Below are 24,303 nucleotides of genomic sequence, written 5' to 3'. Positions count from 1 at the left end.
TTAAAAAAAAAAACAAACAAGGAATTCCAAAAAATACACCAAAACGGACAACACTCTACCTTGCTTTTAAGGCTGTGCCCGGCTAAGGGTTGATTCTCAGCCCTCAAACCTCCACTATCCACCAAGACCAGCACCTTGGCATACGGCACAAATGCCCCATTGAAGCATCACTGTAACTAAATAACCTCAGAAAACTGGACTCTCTCTCCAAGATTCACGGAAACAAAGGCAGTGATCACAATGAACCTTAACTTTGACGTCCCCTGTGGACACATATGGCCAAGCAAAAAGATAAAGGCTCAGTTCTTACAGGGTACCCTGACACTTAGATAAATGGGGGTTAAGGTTCCAAGTTCAGTGAACTCTTCTGCGTTTGAGTTCAGTAGGTGGTGACATCCAAGGGATTGCACTGACCTCTAGTAATTCTTATTTTCCACTGGGAATCCCAAGAATACCCTAAACCATGGATTGCCTGTAGACCAGACTCGGTTTCTGTTGCAAGAGCAAAGTGTCACTTAGAAGTACCCCTCCAAACACACACACACACACACACACACACACACACACACACACACACACACACACACACACAGTGTCTTGGGGGTACTGCAGTCAAACTATGTCAAAGTTGCTTTTGCAAAATGTTTAATTTCTCTGGAGTGAATAGAAGAGAGAGGGAAGGCACGGCATCAGGAACCTCCTTCCAAGGGAGCCAAAATGCAGTGAGTGTGACAAACCCCTGTATGTATTTCCCCGGGCCACGGGGACGGGTGGCTTCACCAGCGTGGGAATCAGCAGCCTAGGAGCCTCGGTGAGAGCCGAGCCGGGGCTTACCTTGTTGGAGGCCATCTCACTGACGGAGTGCCTGGTCTGCAGGGTCTCTAGCTGGTCCAGACACCAGTCCAGCTCCTCCAGGGTCTCGCTGGCCAGTTTCTGGTAGGCCTCCTCTGCGAAGAGATAGGGAAAGGGGCACTCAGTTCTCAAGCGCTTCACAGGGCCGCCGGCGAGTTCAAAGGGGGCCATCCTGCCGTACCCCGTCATGCTCGGATGCCCGGTGCCCGCACATGAGGGCTGCTCCTTCATATTGACGAGCCGGGCACCGCGAGGGGGGCCGGGGCTCTGCTAGCGGTGCGGCCGGCCTCGGGAACGCACGCCCTCTCCAGCTTGGCGTCTCTGTTCGGCGTCCAGGAAGGGCGCGCCAAGTGCGGCAAGTCAACTTCTACACGGACCAAAACCCTCAAGATGCGACTTTGAAGAAGTCCTGGTGCCGGAGGACGGCGAAGGGGATGGCGCGCGCGCCCGGGAGCCCGCCCCGCGGAGGGAGCGTCTGGTCCACGGCGCGATCTGCGCGGCGCCCGGCCCCGCGCCCGCCCCTCCTGCCGAGCCTTCACTCAAAGCGAATGAATCAGCCGCGGCCGGGTGCGCAGCCACCACGTTTCCTGTTTTCTTTCTCAACTCCTCCGGCGGCGGGCGCAGCGCGGCTCCATCGCCGCGGCTTTCCGGGAACACTCCCCCTCGCGCCCCGCACGGCCCTTGGCGCCGCCCGGCTCCTCCTCGGCTCTCTCACGCCGAGATCGCCCGGGGCCACGGCCCGCCAGGGGCCCCCGCCGCCCCACCGACTCGCCGCAACATCACCCCGCGCGGCCCCGCGCCGCTCGCTCCGAAGCCCGGCTGGGGAGGCGCGGGCGCTAGAGTGTGTGTCCGTGCTGCTGCCGGGGGCCGGGGCGAGGGGAGCGGCGGAAAACCCGGCGTGGAGCGCCCGCCGCCGGCTCGCCCGCCGCCCGGGGTCGCGCCCGCCGCGGGGCTCAGGCGGGACCTGGGGCGCACGCGCGCGCAACGGCGCACCTGCCCCGCGGGGACCCCGCGCGCCCAGCCGAGCCGAGGCCCTCCCGGTTGCCCAGACGGCCCGAACCTCCGCGTCTCCACCGTCCCGTGCTTCCTGCGAGCTTTCGCGGGAGAGCCCGACGGGTGGCACAATCTGGGTTATTTAGGACCCGCGCAACCGTTTGTGTGGGGTTGGGTTTTAGTGTTTCTGAGGCTTCGTTTCTGAGGGTTTAGGATTTACCTACTTCAAGAGGACAGGGTGGTTGTGCAATCAAAAGTATTTCTATTAAGACCAGACCCTCAGTTCCCAGCCCAGCCTCTGCTAACAACCATACGTCTAAATTTCGGGGTGGACATAAGCAAGCAAACAAAAACAATGTTGTGGGTCAGAACGCCTTAGAATTCACAGATTTGGCAATATGTTGTGTTTTCACGTTCAGAATTGTCTAAGAGTTACAGTAAAGGAAGAGCAATGTGAATGCAGCACGCCGTATGGGCAATTTACGCCTGTCCTGCATACATGCTTCCTTGTCAGTGGAATTGCAAATCAGGGACCGGGATGGTATTTCGATGCCAACGGGAAGAGTCTGGAAGAGTGTTTCTACCCACCGTGCACAGAAAAAACTACAAACGTGAGAAAATGGAAAGACCACATCCAAAGACAGCGTATGGAAGCAGGTTCTAGTTACAAAATTTGACCCTGGGGGAGCTCTACAGTAAGGGATCAATTGCAGAGAACTTCACTATATTAGCCTGCAGGTAAGCGAACCTTTTAGAGGAGGGAAAACATCCAAACTCCCAAGAGACCATCTTACGAAACTTTGTTACTGTCAATTAGAAAGAATACACTGAAAAGCTTACATGAAGTTGGTGAGATCCTTTTCCTTGGTCTTCGAATCTACAGGTATTGGAGAAGAAATTCTGCCCTTGAAATTTAGACTCCATAAATGATGAGTGGCACAACAAAAAATTTCATGGACTGAATCTCGGGCTCCTGGGATTTTCCAGATAGGTTTTTATATACCATTTGTAAAAGTTAGAATAACTTTCAAAGTATTTGTTACATGGGCCATGTGGCTTATTATTATCAGGGATTCTTGAACTGTTTGCTATTCACTTTGGGAACTCTAGGTTAAAAATTGCCTCTCTTGGGCTTCCCTGGTGGCGCAGTGATTGAGAATCTGCCTGCCAATGCAGGGGACACGGGTTCGAGCCCTGGTCTGGGAAGATCCCACATGCCGCGGAGCAGCTAGGCCCGTGAGCCACAATTACTGAGCCTGCGCGTCTGGAGCCTGTGCTCCGCAACAAGAGAGGCCGCGATAGTGAGCGGCCCCCGCTTGCCACAACTGGAGAAAGCCCTCGCACAGAAATGAAGACCCAACACAGCCAAAAATAAATAAATAAATAAAAATAAATGTACTAGGAATTTGAAAGATTTACATAAACTTGGAGGTGATTTCCTATCAATTAAAATAGAATTAAATTGTATTTTTTTAAAAATTGCCTCTTTTATTCCACTTTTTTTTTTCCTGCACCAATCTCTGTAAATATATACTTTCGGGGAACAACCACCTAACCTTGCCAGGTGAATTAAAGTGTGATTGGAGCTTTTCCCCCACAAAAGGAAAAGCCTTAAAGATAATCTTAAATTGTAAGTATAAGGTATTTTATCTGTATAGCCTTTCCCTGATTAAGTATATAAAAATATAACATGATTGTTATAAAATTTGAAACATTACACAAAGATGTAATGCAGAAAGTTCCTTGTAATCCCATACCCTAAAGATCACAAATAATAATTAAGCCTATGACCATAACACATTTTCATTTTACTTAATATCTTCCATATGCAACTATAGCATTGCCTAGTTGTGATGGCAGTACATGTACTATATGGTTTTATTTTGGCTTTTTTCTTCCAAGGTATAAAATAAGGATGTAGGAATTTTAAGAGGAAATTAACTTATTTTAGGTGATTTGATTTGGGCTATCCATAGTTAGCACATCCAATGGATTAAAGATGCATGACCATTGATTGTATCTAGGATTTGTTCACTGCCATCTTTCCAGTCACTGGTTATATCTAGAAGCCAGGAATCCCCTCTCCACACCTCAAAGGCTTGGTGTTCCGTGTTCCTCTCCCCTGCTCTCCAACTTTTCCAAAGTCTGAGCCCCAGGGGGACCTCCCAGTCCCCCTCCCATCTTCACCAACTCCTCAAAGCTTTTCAGAAATATAGGCCTTGGACCTAGCAGGATGTGGCACCACGTATTACACTTCAGTGTTTAATTTTTAATTGTAATAGTGAAGAAGTAATTCAGTAAAGTTTCAATGCCTCAAGACATTATGTACTTAAATAAAGGACTTGCTCTTAAGAAGGCAGTACAGCGACAAGAGGGACAGCTTGTTTCAGAAGATCTACTTTATGTCCCAATCACAGATTAGTCATTTTGACAATCAGCATTTGAGTACAGTAAGAATGTGGCCTGTGTATGTATTTTATTTTATTATTTTTATTTGTTTAAAACACCTTTATTGTGTATGTATTTTAAGTTGTAACTACTTCTGCATGCACTGTATAAATCTGGAGAATGAAAAAAGAAAAAAAAAAAAAAATGACCAGAGCACACCTACATACCAATAAGTAAGAAAATAATTACTAACAACAGAGCAAAGAACAGTTTGTTCTATAAAACTGTTGCTCAAATAAAGAATTACTGTTGATATTAGCATAGAGCTGAGAATACTACTTTTTCCAAATTCCTAGGTTTATAGGCAATATGGGCAGCCACAGTTTTTCAGGATCAGTGTTAAAGCTTAACTTTTAGGAATTTTAACCCCAAATGTTCTAAAACATCAAGTAACTGACTTTTTCATCCCCTCTAAAAAAGCCTCAATGTGGAGTTGCCAGCTCTCCTCCAGGAAACTGAGTCAGCACACCAAACAACACACCTAAATGTCACCAACATTTCGCAGGACAAAAACAGTCAGCTAGTTTAATTTGGGGTTTTACCAAGAACACATACTGCATTCATTAATAAAATACTTTTCTCCCCAGAGAGTAGCAGTCACTGTGGCACTACTTGAAAATATAAGAAAACTCTTCTATTTTCCCGTCCAAAATCTTGCTAAGTCAAGGAACTACAGGGAAAAACTGCCTAAGCAACAACTCTTGGCCAAACTCCATAGAAGCCAGGAGAGGGCTCTGGAACAGCAACTGAGAAATAACTTGAGCCTTTGTAAGTCCCCTCCTACAGCAGAATCAGTTTCCTTCAAGGCCCCCTTGAACTATGTGACACCCGTGTTTCTGCTCAGGATCTTCTGTGAACAAACAGTCCTCAATTCTTGCAGGCCAGCACTTGGCTTCCGTCATTGTGATGTGATCAAGGGTTCCCCTGACACATGGCCTGAAATGGTGCCAGGAGCTCCAGGAGAAGATGCTGAAGCAGCAGCTTCCTTTTGAAAAGGAAAAAACGAATTGCCTCAGAGCCACAGCAGTGAGCTAGAGGTTGAGGTCATTTTCTTGTGAAATGTTCAGCCGCTTACTCTTACCCACAACTTACAGCGATGTTGACCATTGAGGTAAAAGGATCCGTTCTACGTAATGTGTGACTCTATGGATGTCAGTTTCTTTGCCAACTCTTGACTGATTAAAGGTCTGTATAAATTTGTCATAACTCCTAGACAGGCCTATTGGTGTAAATGAAGAGAACAAGTCCAAAAAAATCACTTTACCTTGGACACCATTTGCTTTCCCTTAATTAAAAAAAATAAATACAAACTGTAACGGCTGATTCAGATTGTTCTTAAAAATTAAAAAAAAAAAAAAAAAAAAGCCCTTGGGGGCTTCCCTGGTGGCGCAGTGGTTGAGAATCTGCCTGCCAATGCAGGGCACACGGGTTCGAGCCCTGGTCTGGGAAGATCCCACATGCCGCGGAGCAACTAGGCCCGTGCGCCACAACTACTGAGCCTGCGCGTCTGGAGCCTGTGCTCCGCAACAAGAGAGGCCGCGATAGTGAGAGGCCCGCGCACCGCGATGAAGAGTGGCCCCCGCTCGCCGCAACTGGAGAAAGCCCTCGCACAGAAACGAAGATCCAGCACAGCCATAAATAAATGAATAAATAAATTAAAAAAAAAAAAAGCCCTTCACTAAACATCTCCTAAGAGCAAGTAATTAAATGTATATCTTCCTAAGCAATTCCAGCTTCTCCTTTCCTAATTCCCACCCAAATTCCCTCTTTGTTCCTAAGGATGGAATTGATAGTGTCTAAAGCAGGTAGAACTGGAGAAAAATGATTTCCACTTCACCATGTATTGCTTCAAGCTAGTCACTCCCTGAATTTGCTACAGTAAAAGATTGATGCAATTTAGCTCTAACTTTTGCTGACTTTTTTTTGTCTCTACATTTTATCTGATGGGAAATACATGAAGGAGTTGGATACACTTTCAATGTGTACATTGTGTACATGTAACAGGTTTAAGCAGAGCTTGCCAGTGGCAAGCTGTTCTCATTTCCAAGTGTATTTCTGGCATCAAGTTCTTGTTTTGAAATCTTATGAAAAATATAAAATTTCACTTAGTACTTCAAAAAACCTCCAAGGAGAAGGTGTACATAATTTTGTGAGTTTTTTTCTATCTTCCCACTATCTATGATTTTTTTTTCTGGGTCTGCCTAAGGCTCTAGTAGAATTTTTTAATGAAATAAATACAAGATTGGATTTCACTGACTTCTAGTACCATCAGAAATTCAACAAACATTTATTTAGCACCAAGTATGTGTCACGCACTTTATTAGAGTCTGCAAAAACAAGATGAATGAAAGAATGTGCCCCTTATCCAAGGAAAGCTTAGAGTCCAGGGGTGGAGATGGTTTCAGCATACTATATTGTAGAAAGCATTCTGAAAGAAGGAAGCATGGAGGCTACGGGAGAATTACAGAAGGCAATTTAAATCAGAGGTGGAGTGGGAGAAGGCTGAGGCTTAAAGAATGAAACAGGAGGTAAGTGAAGGGGGTGGGAAGAGTTTTTAAGGGAAAATAATATGAACAAGCACATGGGCCTGAGTTCAAAAGATGTATGTATATGTGTATGTAGGGAAAGGAACTCCCATGAGTAGGACCTTGCTCGGGGGAAAGAGGCTGGAGAAATCCACAGACACTGGTCATGGAAGTCTTGTCAGGCATGTGTAGGGGCTTTGGACTGAATCTTCAAAAGGAGGAACCACTGAGTGATTTGGAGTACTGCTTGATAGGGGATCTGGTTTTATTAAGATGGAAAATTCTAGGACTCTGCAGTAAATGGGATTGAGGGAGGCAAGGCTGAAGTCAGTGAGACCATTATCTTCAGCCATGTTATTGGTAGAATAAAGTAAATAATTTACAGAATATTTGCTTTTCTGATGATTATTCTTATCTAAGACAATCTCAGTATTAAAATTTGACATAAGCATTTGCTCTCATGACATGTCAGGCATGAATAGAAGGACTGCTCAGTGGGACTTCCGAAGGAATAGACTTCTTGCTCTTAAAAACTACAGTCTTCTGAAATTGTCATCATATTGTATTCATCATTAACTCTATTCACCAGAATTTCTTTCAGGGAGAGTGCAAGAAAGTGCTTGACAAGGCTACTTATTACAGAAGATGGGACTTTAAGGAGTACTGGTTTGGGCGGAACTAACCTGTGGTCTCTTCCACATAGGAAAGGGGCAGAATATGCTTGTTGCTCCAGTGGGAATATATGTGGTGTGTGTGTGTGTGTGTGTGTGTGTGTGTGTGTGTGTGTGTAACAGAAAGGAGTCAGTTTTGTTTACAGGATAATTTCACCCTATAAATCTCCCACTCCCCCCCAGTCTTTAATAAAGTTACTGAAGGTACAAAATGCTGAGATAAAGAGATTTTGTTTTGTTTAATCTGAGCTTGGAGGCCAGATTGGCTCAAACTGAAATGTCAGCCTGAGCTGACACTGAGAAGAGACAGAGAAAGAGGAGGGAGCTTTTGGAACTCAGTGTAAGAGCAGGAAGGAATTTTGTCCAAGGAATTGGAGTTTGAGCCAAGCTTAATCAGACATCTGGATTGCGGACTTTATGTGACATGTGAACGACTATAAGTAATATTACTCCTTGATGAAAACTAGAAGAGTAGGAGGTGGTTCCCATCTCCATTCCACTACATACAAGCCATAATCCCTGGCACATCACCTAATCTTTCTTGGACCTTAATTTCCTCATCTGTAGATTGGGGATAATAACAAGAACCTTGTAGATTATTTTAAGTGAGAGACCGTGAGTTAAATAACCTTGTGTTGCTTACCTACTAGATTCTTTTCCAGGCACTGCACCAAATGATGGAGATATAGCAATGAACAAGGTAGTTAAAAGTTCCTGCCTACTCTCAAGGAGTTTACATTCTACTGGTTATAATAATTTTCTTTTCACTTGAATAAACATATATTGAACACCTGCTAGGTCCCAGGCGCTGGGTACACCAAATGGAAGGAAATAAATAACTTTGGGTTTAAAGAAGCTCATAGTCCAATGAGGAAGGCAATTATTGGAGATATGTATGTAAGTTTCCACCAAAACCAGGCAGTAGGTACAGCAAAGTCGGCACAAGGCAGAGATGGGGGACAGGGAAGGTGCCAACTACCACATCTCAGGAGAGATCTGGGAAAACTTTCTGAAAGAGGGAATGCCAGCCTTGAGTCTCCAAGGATGAATTGAAGAGTGAACCAGGTGAGAAATGGGAGGTGACATCTAAGATAGAGAGTAACGTGTCACTGCCAGTTAGAGAACATAGGCCATTCAGGTAGCTACAAGCAGAGAAGAATGCTAAGTTTGGGGTCCAGCAATGGACAAAGATAAAGGTGGAGAGGCAGTTATGGGGGATTTAGTATACTATTCCAAGAGTTTATGGTTTTTTCCCGAAGGAGCCACTAAAAATCTAAGCAAGAATGTCACATGGTCAGATTTGCTTTTCAGAAAGATTACTCTGGGAAGTGTGAAAAGAGGGTTGGAGAAAGACAAGACCAGTTAGGAGGCCTAGTGTGAGAGGAGAAGCTGCCAGAAAGGTAGGGAGAGAAGCTCTCAGAAGCAAAGAAAAAGAATTTCAAAGGAGAGAGTATCAAGGCATAGCCACTGATATCCAAAACAGACCATATACACCCACCGGTTTGAGGTAAGATGATTTTCATTCCCAATTTATATTTCACCAACAAAGATTAGAAATGCTAGTGAGGAAGCTTCTCTCTGGGGATTTGTTTCAATAAAAGAACAACAAACATTTTGCAAAAAGGCTGAAAAAAAAAAACTATTAGAACTATGTATGTTATTTTCATACTCCTGTTACAACCTTAGGAGTCATTTTGATTCCCGTGGGGAGGGGGCTTGTAGGAGGGTATCTGTGCTTCCATCAACCTTCAGGGATGACACAGTCATCTTTATCTCTGTCAGTTCTTGCACAAAGCATTCCTTATAGCAAGTAAGGAGTTTGCTTAGGTGATCTCTACTTCCTACCCAGCTCTGGTACTTGCTTATTTTATAACTTCTGACACTATGTTAATCTGGGTGAGGTGTTGGTTTTGAAGTTGTTCATGACTGATTAACCCGGGTGGGGTCAGGTATTACTATAGAGGGCATTCCAGAATTGACCAGATGTCTTCAAAGGTCCCATCCAATACCATGGTTCTGGAACTCTGTGAGTTTAGCTCAACTGTATACCAGGTATGAATGTTTTACATTTGAAATTGAGATATTTTGAGAAAGAAAGTTATCGATAAATAGAAGGTCTTGCTTTCTCTGCTGTATATTTATACCCTCTACCCCTGCCCCCAACCATATTCCCATCTAATACTTTGCCAATTGATTTACCAATTTCTTCTTAATTTCTACAACTGCCACCTTCAGCCAAATCCTCATCTATATATTTCTAGATTCGTGTAACAGCGGACTACTGGATCTCCCTGGGTGCAGTTTTTCTCACCACAGCCCTGTTTATAAAGTCAGAATAATCTTCCTTAAGCTCTGTTTTTAATGTGTAAGTTCCTCACTCAAAATTCAGCTGCACAAACTCCCTGCTTCTTATTCTATGAATGCCATACTTCTTGAGTTCACAGAAGGCCTTTTTTTTTCCAGTGGGCTTTTCCACACCATTCCAGCTCCTCTTATTCACCATCCCATCTAAGGCTGCCATTCTCAGCCAATCCTTCCACCTAGATACAATTTGCTGGCTTCTGCCTCTATGACTGTGTTTATGTCACTTTTATATGTGTGTCTAGGCTTTTCTACAAGTGCCTAGGACAGTTGCTGACATTTACAGGCACTCAACAAGTATTTGTGAGCAAATAACCAATAAGTAGGCATGCTTTATAACAAATAAGGATATTTCTTTCCAAGTAAGATTTAAGTAGTCATTATGTCCTGGGTATGCCTCTCTAGATGTATCCATCTTCATCTATCTCTTATGCTACATCTCTTGCTTTCGAACTGTGTTGTCTGTTGTTAAAGAGTATCAGGAGCTAACATTGCCAGAACTTTGGAATGGTTTATGCATCACGGTGTCTTTGGGAAGATATATTAATATTATACTGAAATGATAGGTATTATGATAAATACAGAGAATGAACTTTATAAAATCAGGCAAAATTTTGAAAGATTCCATCAATGTGCAGGTATGAAGTTTGAGGGGAACAAGTGAATGAACTAAAGGCTGTTTGCCATCCATCCTACCAAGATCAAGAGAATGGGTTCCCCATGCAAATCAAAATTGGGAGAATAGCTGGATCTCCTACCTACTTACCTATTCTTGCCGCTCTATGAGTTTAGCCAATCTGTAGTGCTAGTGTTATTTTCTAACAGCCATATTTAAATCTATATTTCTCCCTCAATGTAATAAACTTAAATACTGTCTATGGCCTCCCCATTAGATTATTCTGTGTTTTCACTACTTCATCTCCTGCATCCACCCCATCCCCATCTGTTTCCCCATTCCTACACCCCACACATACATATTCTGTTGGTTTTATGCTTTAAAAAATAATTTAGATTTTTTAATTCCAGACTTTTATTTAGATTTTCCTTAGAATATGACTTTTCTGTCTTAAGAATCCTTTCTCAATCTTTATAATTCATGGTCACATTATATCATGTATTTCTTTTCACCATTACCTATACTTGATTCATTGCTCACTATTCTATCTTGTACACTCCATCATCCTTATCTCCCAATCTTTGTTCCGACTTTTCACATGGAAGGAAAACTCCCTTAAGTGATTGCCCATAAAGGAGACATTGGTGGTAGGTATATTTTGATTCCCTGTACTTCAAAAAGTACAATGCTTGTAAACCTTTTTGGAAGTCTAATAAACCTTTGGAGAATCTAAAGCAAACCTCACCAGAAAACTGGACATAAGTTCATATAATCAGAGTTTTTATTTTAAAAGTGTTCACTGGCTTCCCTGAAGTCCCCAAGGACTCCAGGTGGAGAATTCCTTCCTGAATGGAGAAAAGAAAATAATTATTTTAATCAAAACTGCTCCAGAATGTTTTACTCCGAATTGGTACCTCTGCTGCCTTCTTTGTTTCCTTACTCCCCTTCACTAGGGATACCTAAAGAGAAGTAATGCCAAAGAGACATTCATTCCATTTAAGGGAATTGAAGTCTGAGCTAAGAAAAATATATCTATACAAAAGGTGTCCAAAGAAAGAGTAGGCTCTTTCAAATAGGCTATGAATAGGTTTGAGAAGGGTAACTTCTTATGTCCCATTTTTATACTCACTACTTGTGCTATAAGTAGAACATATGAGTGAGAAGCCACGTCAGCCTACTGGTAAACCTGCGTTTGTTAAATGTGTATACATTATGGAGCAAGCTTCAGCACTCAAGATTATATCATATATACATGGATGGTCTACTTGTGCATAAACTGGCACCATACACAAGCTTAAGTAAAAGAAATTAGTTTTCTAATTGTACAAGGGTATCTGGGGAGGTTTAGATTTGGATAAGAAAGCTCTTACACACACATGCAAGGACCGACAACCCGTAGAGTTCCCCATGGGAAGCAGTATGACAGATCGGAAAGAGTGTAGATTTTTAAGTCACCCAGAATTTGAATTCCAGCTTTGCCATTGTTCTAGTCATCATGTTATCTTAAATTAGTCGTTTAAATACCTGAGCCCATTGTATAAATTGGGAATTAATTTTTATGAGAAATGCATGTGAAAATGCATGTAATGCACGTATATCTGACTTATAGCAGGTACTCAATCAATAGTAACTATTATTCTGACCCAACTTATAAGGTTGTTTAAATAAATTAATCTACAAGAAAGCATTTCTTACATAAAGGGTTACTTCCACTCTCACAGGTTCTCAATCCTAAGCCAATTACTATTTTCTTACCATCATCCTTCAATTATTAACCAGTTCTGGGCTGAACATGAGTGAAGAATCTAAGATCTAGAATGGCCTTCACAAGACCACACCAAATCACACAAAGTCACTAGTATTTAAAAATACGTACAATTATGTCATTGGTTAATGACGGAACACCACTTACTATATAGTTACTGGGAGATATCACTCCAACGTTTCCCAAAGAATGTTTAAATGAACATAATTCCTATGAGAGTCTCCTTACTAAGAGAATTCTGTGGGCAAACAACATTGGGAAATGTTATATATGATTTTAAGGAGCAGTGATTTTAATGGAGATGAACCTACCAAAAGCTAGAAGTTCTACAGCAAAGAGACCTATTTAATGTCATTTAATGTCATAATAATAATAATGTCATAATAATAATGTCATTATTATTAAAACATATTTGATCTTGGAGTGCAACAACTATAATGTCTTGAAGCATACTCTGGAAAACTTTGCTCTATATCATGTCAGGTGAGTCTGAAAACATAAGCACAATACATATGTTCTGTAGGTTCCAATATATTTGAAATCTCCACCAAGGACATCTTTCCCCTCCTCATGCCCTCATGTACTGTTGAGAAATGGCCAGAGTAATCTTCCTCGTCCCCTTCCTTCCCCTTTCTCTCTCTTATCCCAGAAAGAGAGCAGTTCAACAATCCATACATATTTATTGAGCCTCTCTGCTGTGCTGGTTGCTGTGAAATACAAGAACATGAAAGATTCAGTGGCCTGGGCCTGGGAAGGAACTTATAATACCCTGCTGAGAAAATCAGACACATGACCAGTTGCTGCCTAGAGACAGTGGAAGGTGGCATGGAAATCATCAGCTTGGAAGTGCCACTGTGGCTCAGGGCAGGGAGCAGGAGGTATGGACGGCAGCTAGGTGTGCAGGGTTCCAGGAAGAAGGTGAACCTGGATGGAGGTCTTCGGCGCAGTCTGTGGTTTGAGTGGCTGTGGGTGGGAGGAGGGAGTCAATTGGCATTCTTTGCAGGTAGAAGAAACATCTGAAGCCTGAATAAAGGTTCCATGTGTGGGTGGAAAATAGCCCGGATGGAGTAGACTCCTTCCAGGGAGCAGGAGGGAAACAGAGTGGGATACTTCAATGTGTGGCCTTGAGCTAATGGATATTGAGGGAATTGCAGAAGTGTGCTTGTGGCCCAGGAGGATAAAATGAGCAAAGGAGGAGGTAGATTAAGAATCCATTGCAGGACTTCCCTGGTGGCGCAGTGGTTAAGAATCCACCTGCCAATGCAGGGGACACGGGTTCGAGCACTGGTCTGGGAAGATCCCACATGCCACGGAGCAACTAAGCCCGTGCGCCACAACTACTGAGGCTGCCCTCTACAGCCTGTGCTCCACAACAAGAGAAGCCACTGCAATGAGAAGCCTACGCACCACAACAAAGAGTAGCCCCCGCTCGCCACAACCAGAGAAAAGCCCACACGCAGCAACGAAGACCCAATTCAGCCAAAAATAAAAATTAAAAATAAATAAATAAATAAAAGAATCCATTGCAGGAGTCCAGATGCACAGTGAGCAACAAACCAAGGTTTCTAGAGGCATCTATGTTAGTGGCCTCCGATGACAGTCATGAGCAATAGAAAGAGCATGACACTGGGGACAGAGACCTAGGCTCAAATGTTGCCTCTGCAACTTAGCAACAATGCGGCAAAGCTGGGTGCATTATTGAACTTTTCCATCTATCAGTTTTTTCATGTGTAAATAGAGCTAAAAATACACCCCACAGAAGGTTGAACCCCAGACCATGTTCCATATTTTATTTGAATTTAAGACTAACTTAAAGAATCACATAACCATATGCCTATTTCGTTTTGTTGGTTTCCTTTCAACTTAAATGCATGATTTGTTTAAAAAATTATAAATATTTATCAAGTTTGTTACATGTAACACGTAACAGCTGATTTTAACTGCATCCATTTCCTCCTCATCTCTTCTTCAAACACAGTTATCAAAACAATTCTGGTGGCGCAGTGGTTGAGAATCTGCCTGCCAATGCAGGGGACACGGGTTAGAGCCCTGGCCTGGGAACATCCCACATGCCGCGGAGCAACTAGGCCCGTGAGCCACAATTACTGAGCCTGCGCATCTGGAGCCTGTGCTCCGCAACGGGAGAGGCCGTGATAGTGAGAGGCCCGCGCACCGCGATGAAGAGTGGCCTCCGCTCGCCGCAACTAGAGAAAGCCCTCGCACAGAAACGAAGACCCAACACAGCCAAAAATAAAAATAAATAAAAAAACAATTCTGTACATATTTTTGATACTAGTAGTAGTTAGCCCCTGCATCTCTCTGAAAACGAACACAATAAGCAAGAGTATTCATTGTACCTGTTACTTTAAACTATTTAGACGTAAAGAATGGACATGTGGACACAGGGGGGAAGAGTAGGGTGGGATGAATTGGGAGATTAGGACTGACATATATACACTACCATGGGTAAAACAGATAGCTAGTGGGAACATGCTGTAAAGAACAGGAAGCTCAGCTCCGTGCTCTGTGATGACCTGAGGGGTGGGAGGGAGGTCCAAGAGGGAGGGGATATATGTATACATAGAGCTGATTCACTTCATTGTACAGCAGAAACTAACACAACATTGTGAAGCAATTATACTCCAATAAAAACAACAAAAAACTGTAGTCGTTTTATTAAGCTAGATGCTTAAAGCATGCCATTCATGTTTTATTTCATTCTTAAGATTAGCTTTTGAAAATATATATTATTTCAAAACAATTTGGACACTTCTTGCCATCCTCTGATCTTGCAAAACCATATTTTATTTTGCGTATTACAGGTTTATGCATAAATTACAGCTCCTTGATTAGAGAAAAAAAAGTTGAATAGCAATTTTCTTCCTATTGTCTGAAAACATAATGACTACACATATATTATAAATATTTTTATAAATCTCCAGGATATATTTACCAGCTAGAATTATTTATTTAATGTGTGGACATTTCGCATTGAGTTCATTAAGGGTTTAGGTTTAAAGACAAGTTTGAGATCCATTAAAATAAGTTGCTGTGGTGTGGCCTTCTGGTGACTTTATATTTTAACTTTATATTTTTTACTTTATATTTTTAAATGGCATTACATACCTTAACTCTTGAAGTACAACTTTTAAGTTTCATGAATTTTGCCATTTTGCTAACACCACTATTCTCAGAGCATCTACCATTTCATTGGCATTATTTATTTCATTCATATAATATTTTGTGGCAAAATAACCAATGGAGAAGCTTCTGGATATTTAGGTCCACATTCTAATTTCAGTCTGTTTATTTTGTTTTCATAATTTGTCCTGGTGACCTAATAATCATGGCTTCCCAGCGTGAAAGTTCCCTTTATTCATCAGCTTCAAGGCCCCAGCTAATTCCTTTTTGGCATTCTCTGAGACCTTCCAACAAGTAAAAATTATGGGGAACTTCAACTCCTGTAGAGACTGTCATTTTCTTAAAGGCTCAGACTCTACCCATACAGAGTTTTGGGGGAAGATTATATCAGATAAGGAAGTGGCTTTTAAACATTTTTGACAGTGAACCACAGTAAGAAACACATTTTATACTATGACCAGTATACTTGTTTAAAGTAGGAAGTACAATGAATACTATTGTTAATTGTGCTCATTTTTTGAAGAAGTGTGGGTGCTGACTCTTAATATAAAAAATACGTACAGGAAGGTTTTGATACCTCTTTGGTTTAAAAAGGTAAGGGGTTGGAGAAAAGGAAACCCTCCTACACAATTGGTGGAAATGTAAATTGGTGCAGCCACTATGGAGAACTATATGGAGGTGCCTTAAAAAACTAAAAATAGAGCTACCATATGATCCAGCAATCCCACTCCTGGGCATATACCCAGAAAAGATGCAAACCCTAATTTGAAAAGATACATGCACCCCAATATTCATAGCAGCACTATTTACAATAGCCAAGACATGGGAGCAACCTAAATGTCCATTGACAGATGAATAGATAAAGAAGATGTGGTTTTATATATACATACATACACACACACATATATATATAACCATATATATATATATATATATATATATACACATATATATAACCATATATATATATATATATATATATATATATAATGGAATACTACTCAGCCATAAAAAAGAATGAAATAATGTCATTTGCAGCAACATGTATGGACCTAGAGACTATCATACAAAGTGAAGTAAGTTAGAGAAAGACAAATATCATGTGATATCACTTATATGTGGAATCCAAAACAAAATTACAAATGAACTTATTTACAAAACAGAAAGAGACTCACAGACGTAGAAAACAAAATTATGGTTACCAAAGGGGAAAGGTGTGGGGATAAATTAGAAGTTTGGGACTAACACATACACACTACTGAAAAAAAAAAGGTAGGAGGGAGTGAACTCCTATTAAAAGCAACTTTCGTGTGTTATATATAATAGTCATGGCAAAATTTGTTTATAGTTTTTGTTTAACAAACTATGCATTTAAGTGAAAGTGAAAGAATGATATACACACCATATAAAGGAAATCTGTACATAATTGAAACACACACACACACAGGACACATATTTGATCCAGTATATAAAGAACTGAAATAGAACTTACATGAAATATTTACTCTTACCATGTATGATTCACTCTGATGTTTTCTATTCTATTTAAGAATATTGATTGTGATCCATGAAACTGATTTTGCAATCTACCAATAAGTTTGAAAACACGGAGGTAAGGAATCATCTAGCTTAATAATTGTTAGCTTTGTCTCCCTCTTGTTTCTTCTTCCCACTTTGCAATAAAAACTCTCCCTCTACTTTTCTACTGCAAGGGAGATGTAAGTAGAACACAGGGTTCTTTAAGGTATGAGCTGTCTAACATGCAGATACTTCATAAGTCATTTCTCCATACATGTGTGAGGTTCCTTAGGACACTAGAGGCTTACCAGTTGAACACATAAAGCATAGATCACTCACTAACAAGCCTTATAGGAGCCAGATCATATGAATGAATGGATGAATGACGTGGTTGGGGGTACTGAAGGGGAAGTAGGTGGAGACTTCAGAGGGCACATGTGGGAATGATGGCCAACTGTTGCCAGATTTTCAGATTTTTCAAAAGAATCCCCACATTTGGAGTTTTTATATGCAAAATCTGTTTTTAAAGTTTTGGCAACTAGTTTTAAAAAGTTAAACATTTTAAGGACGGAACAAAAAAAAAGTCATAACCCTTAGTGGCCAGATTGCAACGTCTAATATCTGCAGTGCTTATTAGCACAGGTGACAGAAGTCTTCCTGAGAGTAGTGTTTGAGACAAGCCTATAAGGATATTATAATTTCAAGGTAGAAAAATTAAGTTAAATGTTTCTGGAATCCGGAAGGCTAATGTAGGGTCACAAAGACTATTTGATTTGGAGTCAAAAGACAGAGATTCCTTACCAGGTTCCAATAATTACTCAGGGACGGTCTTGGCCAAATGATCTCAGCTGTTCACGCACCAACTGGACCCCTATGAGATGTGCTGTGAGGAACTTGGCCTGACCAAAAATATCTGACTCCAATGACCTAAAAATTACTAATGACCCAACCAAACAGGGAGCACTGTTTCCCAAAAACTGCCACACATCCTATGCCTTTCACTGGCAAATGAATAGGAAAAATAAATCTTTCCATTTGGCCCACATTTTAACTCTTACAAAGAAATTCCCAGAAAACCTAGCTCTTGCCTCAGTTTCTAGGGGTCTTTTCCTCTTTCAATCCCTCCTACATAATCTTATGTTCCCAAAGCACCTCTTCTGTCATAATAATAATAATAATAATATCTCTCCTTACGCAAGACCATATTCTGGATTCTAATGCATATAGGTTTGTATCTAAACTTCAGTTAGACTCCTGGGATGTCCTCTAAAATCCATCTCACTAGACCCATCTGTCCCCACCATCCCTTGTGGTTGACCCCGCCTACAGTCCCCACCTCCTGTCAGCAAGTCCCCCCAGAGTCCCACATCTGCACATTTGGTCATATTTACCCCTTGTTCATCCTATCCTTCCTTCCCTCTTTTCTTCCATCTACTCCATTCCTGCCTTTCCCAGGCCACTTCCTTCATGTAAAAGTTCCTCCAAAGGAAGCTCTGCATAGAAGCAGATGACAAGCTCTCCCTAGAAGCAGCAGGAAAGTCTGGGGAGCAGTGATCCTGAGATCACCCAGGGAGGGGGACACTCAGGAGAAGATTTAGGATGACGGGTTCTGGAGCTGGAGGGAATCCATATACATTGTCTGTTTTGGTTTTACCAGGGGGTAAGTCCTTTTGATGGACAAAGTTGGGAAACTAGACATTGTTTTATTGATTTTATTGACATTGATTCATTCTTGTCTACTTAAACTTTGGTTCGACTCATTACTCAACAAATATCTGTTGGACATCTGTTAGGGGGTATCTCATACTCTAAGAGGTGCTCAATGTACAGAGCTGAATTCAGATCTCTGGCTTCAGGGAGCCCCTAGTCTAGAGGTGCTCATCCAAAAATGAATAGTCACAGTGATTTCAAACAGTTGACATATACAAACTACTATATTTAAAATAGATAACCAACAAGGATCTCCTGTATAGCACAGGGAACTCTGCCCAACATTCTGTAATAACCTAAATGGGAAAAGAATTTGAAAACGAATACATACATGTATATGTATAACTGAATCACTCTGCTGTACACCTGAAACTAACACAACATTGTAAATCAACTCTACTCCAATATAAAATAAAAATTAAAAAAAAAGAAAATGAAATTCATGCGTGCTAAGGCAGAAGCATGCCAGTCTTCCTGGAGACAATGTCCAAGCCCTCCTCCACCTGGTAACTCATGATCAGAGTTTGCAAACTGGGTTGGGATTTAGGGAACAGCAAGAGTGGGCCTGGGGGCTCAGATGGGGCAAGAACCAGCTCGTGGCACTAGGCTTCAGGCACACCAGACACAAAAACAGTCTTTTCCTTCTCCAACTCTCCAAATTCTCTTCAGTGGAAGCCTAGGAGTGAGAGAGAAAAGGAGGCAGAGAGCTACAGGCACTGGGGCAAAGGAGGAAAGGGTAGGCATGGGTCTCTAAAAGTGGAGAAATCCAGACAACTGGAAGCTGAGAACACGAAGAAGACAATGTTTATGTGAAAAGGACAAGGAAACTGTGGGGGGCAGAGGAGAAAAGCTGGGGCTGGCAGATAAGTGGGTGGAAAAAATCCAACCCTTTGAGAATTTAAATTTTGCAGCTTGAATTCCCCATTTGCTGCCCCTTCTGCCTGCCCCGTCCTCCTCCCCATGAGTTGGTCCCTGGGGCCCCAGGGTCCTGCTCTCTTTGTGGGGATTGAAAGTTTAGAAATGAATTCATCAGGGCAAGTAACCATTGATAATGTAATTGTCCTTCAGGGTGAGACTGGCACTTGAATTGAACCTGTCTGGCTGGCTGCAGAAGGAAGGTGCTTCTTCTACAGGAGTAAAGCCCCCACTGGAGCTCTGAGCTGCCGCCACCCCCTTATTCCTTTACTTAGAAACGAGGCTGGGTGGGCCCCGGCTCCTCTTAATCTCTGAGTGGACTATATGCTGGTTTATTCTGCGCCACAGAGGGACTGAAAATTCAAGAGAACAGTGCTTGGAGTAAGTCAGTCCTTGTTTCCCAGCCTGAGTTTTGCCACTGACTAGCCTGAGACCCTCATATAAGCTAATTCGCTTGTTTAAGCTTGTTCTCTAATTTGAAAAATGCCGAGAGCAGGATCTACATCACAGGGTGATTTTGAAGATTAATTGGATTGCGTGTGTGTGAAAGTCAGTGCTCAGAAAAGCATGATGGTGAGGAATTTTAGATGCAGGCACATGGAGTATGTTAGGATTTTCTGAATTATTTCCAGCCCCTTCCAGTGTTTCACTCTTCTCCCAGATTCTATTATTCACTGACTGACTGAGAGGGTCTTCCCAGCCTTTATTGATGTGACTAAGAAGAGTAATCCTGGAGAGTACTCTCAAATTGTTTATCTAATTAAACAAGCAAACCTTTTTAACCCAGACATCCTGAATCTCTGTCGCTTGTCTCTGCTGATTTGGTCAGAACAGCTCAGATGGTTGGGAAGGGCTTTCCAGGTGGAAAAAAGTAAATTAACAGTCTGGAAAACAAAGACCTCTGAGTAAAAACAGTGTCACTATGACAACCCACTCACCCCTTTTATTTACCATAGTGTCTAGCATGAGTGGGGGTCTAGAAAAACCCAGGTGACCACCCAGCAGGAGTTCCCTCTAAAGACAGAGACTGGCAGATATCATATCTGATGCATGAAAGCCAACTTTGCAAGTAATTAAATCACTCAATAATCTATTGCCATGATTTGTTTACTACTAGAATGAATTTCTCCAGGGTTGGGACCATATCAATACATTTTTCTATCTCTGGTGCAAAACACTGGTTTGTCACATACCAGATATCCAATATTTTTGTTGAATTGAACTGCAAAAAGCATGAAACAGTCCCTTTATTAAGGCTACCTTTCTGTGATGTTTCCAGAGCTTCTCACACCTCTGAGAATCAACAACTAGACTGTTAGAGGAATATTAACATGGTTCAGGGGCTAGTAAGGCTCACGCTCTGAGATATTGCGTGATTAGAGTAACTGTGCTGCGAAGAGAAATCCCTGGCGTAGTGAACCTTATCTTCAGTTTCCCCCCCTAATGTCCTACAGAATGGCTTATTCTCTGGGTGCCTAAACACCCCATTTCATTTGTTTGTTTACATATCTATCGCCCTGTGTTCCATATGGGTAGGGGTTTCATATATTCTAATTGGCCTTGAATTGACCAGGTTTATGTTTGCTCTCCCAGCATAAATATGAATAGCATTGCATTTCATTCTCAAAAGTGTCCTGGTGTGGACGCTAAATCATATGGACACTACGGGAGAGTTCATCACACATCGTTTAGCTGTCCAGCCCTGCCTCTTCCGGAAGTCTGGGTACCACACCGGCCCAAGGCTTTCCTCTATGGAAGCAATTCTCTCAAATCACCAAAGCATACAGGAGCTTTGAGCCTACTGCTGGAAGAACAGGCATCTCTGTTCAGAGACACTCTTGGTGAAACAACAGGAAAAAATCAATTCTCTAAATTTAAGTCTTTCTTTCATCTTGAACCACTTAGGAACACTAAGAAACAAAGAACCACTAACAATTACATCCCCAGTTACTGAAATCTAGAAGACACGTCCATTCGAAAACTCTAATCTAGTAATTAAGCTTCTCAGATTAAACTGCACCTTAATAATGTAGCTTCTTTGGTCAAAATCAGTTTAAGCCCCTCTAATGCGATTTGGAATAAATGGACAGACAAAAATTAAAATGTTGGCTGGTCAAGGTAATCAGAAAGCTCACTTCATTCAGTCAATAACAATGGCACTTGAACTGATTCTTTTTACTACTGGGGTGTAATTGTTCTTGGCTTTAATTTCTTGTAATGATGGAATGAATTAGATTACTTCATACTTTTAGGAACATTTGGCTACAGCATGTTTCAGTGCTTCCATAAACCCCGCTGGAAATTAAATCAGCTCTGTGACTGTTCATTCTCCCTATTTAGTGACATAGCTGCCTCATGTCAGCAAAATGGGAACCATTGTCTACCTTAATCCAAGACACTGCAGTAGAGTTAAGAGAAATTACCCCCTCCGCCCCTCTCTTTTCAGACCTCCCTATTTGTAACCCTCAAATTGTGGCATGCCTGCTGGGACACAATCTTGTTAGAACAAGCAGAGTAATCCTTGTGTGGGACTTTAGGACTGTACTGTAAGTTCAAAATGTACCTGTGATTCAAATTTAGATGAGGGTATGAGTTGGTAAGAACATGAAGAGCCTCAAACAGTTTTAAGAGCCCAAACTACTTTTGTTCTGGGCTACCAGTTTCTCCTTTCCCCAATTCTAGGTGAACACACCAGCTTTGAGGTAGGGAATCTATTTCCACAGACTATTCAAATTAGTCATTAGGCTAGCACATGTAATCTTTAGACCCTTAGCCAGGGTAGGTAAAATATTCTAGCAGATCCTAACACGACTTTCCTGAAAACTGCAGCTACTAAGCTCATACTGTATAAGATCATACTACAAATGACATTGCAAATACACTTCTGCACACTGATATCAAATATTTAAAACACATGCAACATTATTAATAGGCAACATTGTGGCAGAGACTGCTGGCTGGTCCCTAATACTGGTGCTTTTCTTCATCAGGTCTCTATTAGAATCCCAATTCTTACCTAAGCAAATGGATACTCAAAACAGAAAATTCCCAGAGTCCTAGTGTTACCATACGACTAAGTCCTAGTGAATGGGTTGGAAGTAGAAGTGTTATATGGAAGTTTCAGGAACTCTCATTAAAAGACATCTCTCATATATCTTTTATGCGTCCTTCTCCATTCCCTTCTCTTTTCTACTGGCTAGAATATGAAGTTGATGGATGGAGCTGGGGTTGCCATATCGGGTCATGGGTTGAATTCACACATTGAGGCCATGTCTAATAGCAACATAATGGAAGGAGCATGTGTCCTTGAAGACTTTATGGAATAGGAGTGCTGCCCCATGAGCTCTGGACTACCTACCTTCCGATTTTAACATGATGCAGAAATAAACATCTACCTTGTTTAAACCACTTCTATTTTAAATGTCTATATTCACAGCCAAATACAATCCCAACTAATACAAACACCATTAATAAAACTCCTATTCACCTATGATCTAGGACTATAGCTTAGTCTTGTCAACAAGAAGTGTGTTGACATAGGCCAGGCTGAAATTTAGATAATGGATGACTGGTTTCCGGTTTACTCTAGTTCAAAGATATTGTGCAGTGATAGATTGTGAATTAAGAGCTTGCTCTGGAACTATCTGAAAATAACTTTGAGAAAATAGGCCAAACAAAACCCTGCAAGAACCCCCGGAGCTTCCCCTAGGATTCAGATATTTGCCTTTCCAGCCTAATTTGGAAGCCATTCCAGCCTGGAAGCTGATGGGAGCCTGGAAGTGATGAACTAAAAAATGGTTTCCCCACCATGAAGAAGAGTACTGTCCTCATTCTGAGAAGGTTCTCCCCCTGGACTCCCACCCCACTCATTTATACACTTGAACACATGGATGCTTACATATTTTTTCTGACTCAGTAGTCTCTGAGCACGCTGCTCTTGTTATATCGTTACAACCTGGAGGATCTTTTTCAAAATTATTTCTTTCTATGATTTGTCATTCAAAGCCAATGTTCTCTCCTCCTGCAGATCCAACAGCTTTAACACTAAATTCTTGTGGATCCAAGTCATGTCTGAAAGGTTTATAGAATGACATACGGTGGTCATATGGTCAGAGAACAAATACTTCTTAATGTATAATATTTTAAAGCCAAACAGCTTATGTATAAGCTCCGTGAGGTTATAGACCATGGTTGTCTTATTTACTACCAAATCCCCAGCTCCTGGAACATTCCCTTTCAGTGTAAATCCGTTAAATGAACAAATGAAGAATCTGTTCAGGGTAGTAAACTTGTTGTTTGCACATACTTGAGACCCACCTCTGTGTGTACATTGTCACTGGATGAACACACAACCTCCTGGACGACTTTGCAGGATTGTACCACTATAGTGTCCACCATAGTTACCAAGGGACCTGTTTTTCATAAATTGCTGCAGCATCACAACTTCCTCCTACAGAAAATCTTGCTGCCCATTCTAAATCCCTGAAGCACTGTTGTTCTCAATTGGATCCCCCAATACATAGGCATATTGTTGGATACACTGGGGTGGGGAGGGATATACCAGCTCAAGGCCCTTTGGGAAAAAAATTGCAACTGTCAGATATGCGTTATCCAAATTAGCTACATAGATTATTAAACATAAATCTCAGTTCTATTTATTCACAGCAGTGCAAACCTGCATTCAAAAAAATAAGATAGGAGATAAAAACAGCTACAAGAACAATTTTGGGACTGTCTCAGTGAAGGAATGGCTGTGGTGTAGTGTCAGGATAATGACCACAGGACCCC

The 24,303-nt window shown here is 41.7% G+C and overlaps 1 protein-coding gene across 19 annotated transcripts in view; it reads right to left on the bottom strand.

Annotated features, from left to right (window-relative positions):
* The window catches only part of PDE4D (phosphodiesterase 4D), a 1,115,543-nt gene that overhangs the window by 54,186 nt on the left and 1,037,054 nt on the right, over positions 1–24,303 (bottom strand). For 15 of the 19 annotated variants that reach the window (XM_082457172.1, XM_082457178.1, XM_082457161.1 and 12 more), the window contains one exon: positions 835–947. In XM_082457172.1, coding sequence (XP_082313298.1) covers positions 835–947 — 113 coding nt within the window. The other 4 variants (XM_082457168.1, XM_082457176.1, XM_082457169.1 and 1 more) reach the window with 4 other exon arrangements.

The sequence above is a fragment of the Balaenoptera physalus genome (assembly GCF_965194825.1).
Source record: "Balaenoptera physalus genome assembly, chromosome: 3".
Classification (NCBI taxonomy): domain Eukaryota; kingdom Metazoa; phylum Chordata; class Mammalia; order Artiodactyla; family Balaenopteridae; genus Balaenoptera; species Balaenoptera physalus.
Note: the sequence above shows the minus strand (reverse complement) of the source record. Positions and strands in the feature narration are given on the sequence as shown.